The following is a 6762-nucleotide window of genomic DNA, read 5'->3' as shown; positions in this document are numbered from 1 at the left end:
TAGTTTCTTTAATAAACGCATTAACAACCTGATTGTAAGATGGAAAAGCATCATCGATAAGAATGGAGATTATTTCATTTAATAAATGTTTTGAAATACAAATTGTTCGGGTTTTTTTTCATCTAAAAACAAGCAACTTTAATTTCTTGACGACCTAATATATCTGCCAGCTTGGTGACCCCTAGTATTAGACAAAAGTCCTCGTCGCCACTGGATATGGCAGACTTGGTGTGGTTTATTTATTATTACATATCGCTTTTTTGCTTTTTACTAGTAATTTCTTAGAATTGCTGATGTTTTCTTTTGTTATTTTTTTATATTTACAGTTGATTGGAACAATCTTCCACTCTGGTGTATTTACTGCGCATGCTTAGCACTGGCATGTAGCTATCATCAGGTTCAAAAAGACTTATAGTAAGTAACTCACCCGTGAAATATGGAGCTCTACACGCTATTAGAGACTGTAACGGAGATTCCAGGAAGGAGCGGGGTACTGGTTTAGCTACAACTGACGTATAGTTGTAACCCGAGAGGGATGTCGTGTAGGAACCTAAAAAAATAAAAAATAAAATAAAGAGAGAGTAACAATCGTGAATTAACAGCACATTTTTACAACTCATAATTTTAACGTTCATAAATAGGTTGTAAGCAGTTAGTAAAAAAAAACCAAAAAAAACTTAGTCTCCAAATAATGATAGTTTTTCGTTTTTTATTTTAGTCAACGTTTCGCCATTGCGGCTTCATCAGGTCTAATAGTACAAGAGCTTTTGTACGAGGGGAGAAGCGTTGCAAACGTGTATTTCATACTAAATGGAGTGAAGAGTAAAGCTGGGGAAGAAGCGTTGTAAACGCATATTTTATACTGAACGGCGTATCGAAAAAGTTTACTTGACACTCGAATAGGGCTAAGCCTAAAATATATTGTTTAAAAATTTCGCTAGGATAGCTTTAACAAGAACATTTATACTACTGATGAAGCCGTAATGTCTAAATGCTACCTGAAAAAAAAAAACACCAACAAAACTATGAATATTTGGAGAGTAAGGGTAGTTTTCTTTTTTAATTGTTTGTCAAAATTTCTAAATCTTTTCAGTATACACTGCAAATTTTGAAAAACAAAGCTATAGACAGCTATTTAATGGTGACTATAGCATAACAATAACGAACTGAAACAAATCTTTAGATGTTATTAATACGTAAATATTATTGTTTAAGGTTTTGTTTTAGAAACCATTATTTCCCTAACAAACAAAACTATAAATAAAGTGATGTATATACAACAAAACATATTTGTAGTATATTTTTGTTGATGCAACTTGGCCAGTTTTATTTTCTCAATTTTTCTTTATTAGGCGGTTACATTGATTCCCGTACATATCTGTGGTTTATTTCACGAGCCTGATAAATGAAACTTTACTACAGCCAAATTCTAATGAAATCTGTATAAATATAATAGTATTGTCTGTTGATTGTTGTTTGTCCATGTAACTACTTCGTATGGTGTGGAAGAATCTTCACCAAAATTGGCAAGGAAGGTTCATTAGATACATGAGGGGGTGAATACAAATTTTCAGTTTTGCATTTTGCGTTTTGCGGTTTTTAGGAGCTTTTCTTACCACTACTTCGCCCCCTGTAAAATGATTTTCACCCAATTTGGTATGGATGTTCATTTGGTCCATGGGGAGATACATACAAATTTCTAGTTTTACATTTTGCGCTTTGCGGTTTTTATGGACGTTTTTGCGTTTTTTACTACTACTTCGCCCCCTGTTGATAGATTTCTCCACATTTAGCATGAAGGTTTTATTTGTTGAGTTCATGGAGATATACATACAAATTTGCGGTTTCACATTTTGTTTTTTGCAGTTTTTATGGGCGTTTTTGCATTTTTTACAATTAAATATAAGGGAAGCAACTTTTTATAAGATAACCGTACATTAATCATGAATTTACATAACTTCAGTCCAGGGGACGGGTACTCCAGCTAGTGTAGAATACTAAATGAGTTGAATAGCCTAAGGTGTTGAGCCAATGCCTTTCATGTGAAGATAAATACACAATTTTATTTAAGATAAATAATTATTTGTACAAAACAATGTTTACAAGGATGCGTTTGGCAACAATACCGCGGAACAAAATATCGACGGGAAATAATTATTTAAATATAGTAAGATAATATCAGACGATTCATGCTTTTATTGACATAATTTCTTGTTTTATGCAAATATTATTCACTTATTTTGTTTTTATTATTTTCCGGATCCATTTTGATATTATAAGTTTTATTCACTTGATACACACGTGATTGTGAGCACTATTTGTACTTAATAGTTACAAAAGATGAAATTACCGATCAGAAACCAAAGGATAGGCCAATTAAAAATTACAAAGTACAAGTAAAGAAGAAGCTTGCTTAAGATGGAGGAGAAGCGTTGCTAACGTGTAGTTCATACTAAATGGAGTAATGAGTAAAGCTGGGGGTGAAGCGTTGCTAACGTGTAGTTCATACTAAATGGAGTAAAGAGTAAAGCTGGGGGTGAAGCGTTGCTAACGTTTGTTTTATACTAAATGGCGTATCGAAAAAAAAGTTTACTTGACACTCGAGTAGGGCTAAGCTTAAAATATTTTGTTTAACAATTCCGCTAGAACAACTTGAACAAGAACATTCAATGAACATTTCCGTATTTCATAAACCAATTTTTAAAAAAACAATTTATGGTATGCTGTGTAATGAATAAATAGTGTCTAGATAAATAATAGTGGGTGATGAATGTTAGGACTATTTATATACGGTAAAATTATGAAAACATTTTATATACAGTTGAGACAAAATTGTGTACAATGCTTTTATGCCTTCACAATAAAATATAATTGGCATCCTAAAGTCTGTTTAAATTTACCATAATCTCTCCATAAACCGTGTTAGAGACGAACACATGTTTTGATACTCAATTCCTTATTTATACTGAGTATAATTGGACACATGAAATGAAGCTATTTTTGTTTTCATAATGGACATAATTTTTAGTATATATAATTGGCAATTAATTGTTCTTTTAATAATGCATGGTATATTTTTTCATGAATGTGTTTCTGCTAACTTGCCAGCAGTTCTACGAGAAGTTTTCAGACTTCCATTTAAGACAATCCGAGCTTTCGTTTCAGAATAATAACTAATAGTAAACGAAAAACGCAAGAAAACCACGGTAGAGAACTGTGAACCAGTTTCTGTAAAGTAAGATGTTAAATATGCAATATGGGGAAATTTCATAGAGTGAAAAAAATTTAATCCGAAGAAGAGTATGTGATATTAAGGGCACAACTTCAATTACCAATAGTCTAAACATGGACGAGGCAGAGAAATTAAGTTTTGAAAGTTTACGTTTAACCGTAGAATAAAAATGTAGGCAAAAAGTCCTTTTCAAACTAATACATATATATATATGTACATGACTATTACTATCCTGCCATGTTCATGTTAACATACCACACGATGTGAATATCGGCATGGCTAGTTCCTGCATTTAAAGGAATCGATACTCATAAAATATAGTCTTTTGGCACGCTTCGATATTGAACAAACTCCAAACTACGTGATCATTAACTGTAAGAACAATGTTTTCTGACTATAAGTAAGTGTTTGTACGTGCAGCTAGAATGTCCTGTGTTCGATACCAGTGGTGATCACCCACTAAATTATACCATAACAGCTACAATTCATTGTTTAAAATCAAATATCTTTGTTCAATCATCTAACTAAGTTACCCAAATAATCAGAGTTTGGAATTAAAAATATTTTTTTCAAAGAAATTATGTGTTTGATTGTTTTATATTGTTGTTGTTGTTTTTTAACCAGCTATGTAGGTAGCTTAATATACAATTACTACCTACAACAATGCGCAAACAACCAACCAGTCGTAATCAATGACTTTATGCTGTGGAAACTATATATTTAAAGAAGGTTGAAATGTTAAATGAAAAAACACATCAACATAAACAAGATTTCTACAAAATTCAGGCTAAAAATTATTAGTTTATAAATAGTAGTATCTGTTTTGTTTTGTTGTTGCTGTTGTTGTTTTATCACAATCAAGAAAAACTATAAAGTAATAAAAATTGTATGTCTACTTGAAATTTTTGCGCAGAACTACGCAAAAACTTTCTGCGCGTAATTTTGAACTGAAAGACTAGAGGGAAGATAGCTACTCAACTCTTAGTCTACTTTTATCTGACTACCTGGTGGGATTTGAACGTCACTATTACAACGCACGCATGGCCGTTCAATGTCGAGCGTACCATGAACTCTTAGATCCACAGTTTAATACTGAGTTTTAGCTTACGCGTCAAATAGGTTTCTTTTACTCAATACTCTTCCAGTTCTATATTAAGTTTGAGATAGTTGCGTAAAAAACTTTTTCTCTACGAACATATTTGTTTGTTTGTTTACTTAATTTCGCATAAAGTTACTTGAAGATCTTCTACGCCATCTGTCCTTAATTTTGAAGTGATAGACTAAAGGGAAGGCAGCTAGTCAACATCACTCACTGCCTACTCTTGAGCTACTCTTTACTAACTAATAGTGGGATTTACCATCGCATTATAGCCCCTAACGACTGAAAGGGCAAGCATGTGCGGTAACGGGATTCTAACCTGCGACTACCAGGTTGCGAGACGATTTTCCTGACCATCAGGCTATTCCAGGCCTCCTGAACATCCTAACTTGTGGATATTAATTAGTCAGTTCTCTTAACCAGAGTAAGAATTGTTTTATGTTTATGTTGTCTTTCTAGTCCATTCTCAAGAGCGTGGCGGAATGTTTATCGTGCCAGACTGTGAATCTGAAGTTCCTATGTTCGCATCCCGTTACTGCAAAAAAGAAAAAAAAAAACTCACGCTCCTCACTTTGGAATCGTGGATATGTTATTTTGATAACTCGCGTTCCTCACTTTGGGATTGTGGATATGTTATATTGATAACTCGCGTTCCTCACTTTGGGATCGTGGATATGTTATATTGGTGTTGGTTACAATTCCACTATTCGATCAGACAAGAGTTGGCAGTATAGGTGCCTTTGACTTCTCTATGGTCTATCAGCTTAGAATTCGAGACGGCTAGAGCAAATAACTTTTGAGTAGTTTTGAGCGAACATCCGAACCTGTGGAGCTTACGTTTGCCATGAATTGAAAGAAACATTTCAAATTAGATCATTTCTTTTTAGAGTTTTCCTCATAGTCTTACGATATACTGGAACGATCTATCATTTATGAATAATATTACTTCAATAATTCATATATAAATGGCAGATGATCTTTTGACTTAACCAAGTGTTAGATAATGGTTTATTTGCTGTTAAAGTGTTAGATAATAATTGTTTATTTGCTGTTAAAGTGTTAGATAATAACGGTTTATTTGCTGTTAAAGTGTTAGATAATAACGGTTTATTTGCTGTTAAAGTGTTAGATAATAATGGTTTATTTGCTGTTAATAACAAAGTTCCACAATAAGCTATCTGATCTGTGTCCAATACAGGGATCAAACACCATATTTTAGCGTTGGGGCGGGTAGTAATGAAGGTCTATAATGATCTTTGTGAATATGACAAAGCTTTTGAGACAAGAAAATTCATAGCAATATTTAAGTAAACTAAACCGTACAAAGCCAGAAAAATATTTTACCGTTACTAGTTGAACAATTGCGTCAGATAATATCTATTAAAAATGGCAAGACTAATAATACAAAATGGAAAAAAAATTTTTACTTTGTAAAAGTCATAATTCGTCGTTTTTTTCTTATTTTCCCGATGCACTTTTTTTCAACTCGATTCGTTAATATTATCTGGTTAAAGCCAAATATATTAATCACGCGATAATAATTTAAAATAGTCTAGGTTGCCAAAAAACAAATCCCGTGGTGTAATAAAACTAAACATTTACTTGTTAAATATGACAAACTTCAATTGAAGTTCGCCCCCAGTGGCTCAGCAACAAATCTTAAGGCTTATAATGTTAAAAACCGGGTTTCGATACCCGCGGTGGGCACAAACAAATTCATGCGCTGCTGTAAGACAATTCTTGGCTGTACTCTAACGTTGGACAACCGCTTAAAACGTTACGTCTTTGTTGAGTGCAACATTCGTTAACAGAACCCAAGTCTAAAAACAAGTACAACGAAACACTAATTATGTACAGAAAACAAACAACAAAACTATTTCAGTAAAACGGTTTCTCGTAAAGTAAATAGAGAAATGCCTGTCCAAAATGTAAAATAAAATTTACATGACATTTTGTTAAGCCTATAGTGTGTTTCCTGCAACTGCATAGCAGTTTTTATTATTACACTGCTGTAACAATGCAGATTGAATTAAAGATGAGCTAACCTAAGGTTGCCTTAATCATGGTAAATGTGGTCGTTGGTGTGATAGGCTTTAGAGCTATATTGAAACTTTGCTCCCCCACTTCTTTTTTTTTTTAGTTTAGCTTCGCATGAAAGAACATATATATATTTTACACTTCTTAAAAAACACATATAGATGATTCACGATCACGGACTACTCCCCTTTAAAAATGTGATATGCTAATTTAAAATTAGAATAATTCGAACGTAAAATGTACAGGCTGTGTCCTAAGATAGCAATATATATTTGGTTTTATAAATTTACAGGGTAATGACTATTGAATTAAAACACTTTTTATATTCCAAGCGTTAACATTTGAAAGTCACTATATATATATATATACACACACATACATATACATACATACA

At 32.8% G+C, this 6762-nt stretch overlaps 1 protein-coding gene across 1 annotated transcript in view; it reads right to left on the bottom strand.

Annotated features, from left to right (window-relative positions):
- LOC106458694 (homeobox protein DBX1-B-like) overlaps positions 1 to 6762 on the bottom strand; it is a 36831-nt gene that overhangs the window by 12272 nt on the left and 17797 nt on the right. The window contains exon 2 of the mRNA XM_022385380.1: positions 428 to 550. Coding sequence (XP_022241088.1) covers positions 428 to 550 — 123 coding nt within the window. The remainder of the gene's footprint in view (positions 1 to 427; positions 551 to 6762) is intronic.

This window comes from Limulus polyphemus, unplaced genomic scaffold (genome assembly GCF_000517525.1).
Source record: "Limulus polyphemus unplaced genomic scaffold, Limulus_polyphemus-2.1.2 Scaffold24, whole genome shotgun sequence".
Lineage (NCBI taxonomy): Eukaryota > Metazoa > Arthropoda > Merostomata > Xiphosura > Limulidae > Limulus > Limulus polyphemus.
This window is presented reverse-complemented; position numbering and strand designations above follow the sequence as displayed.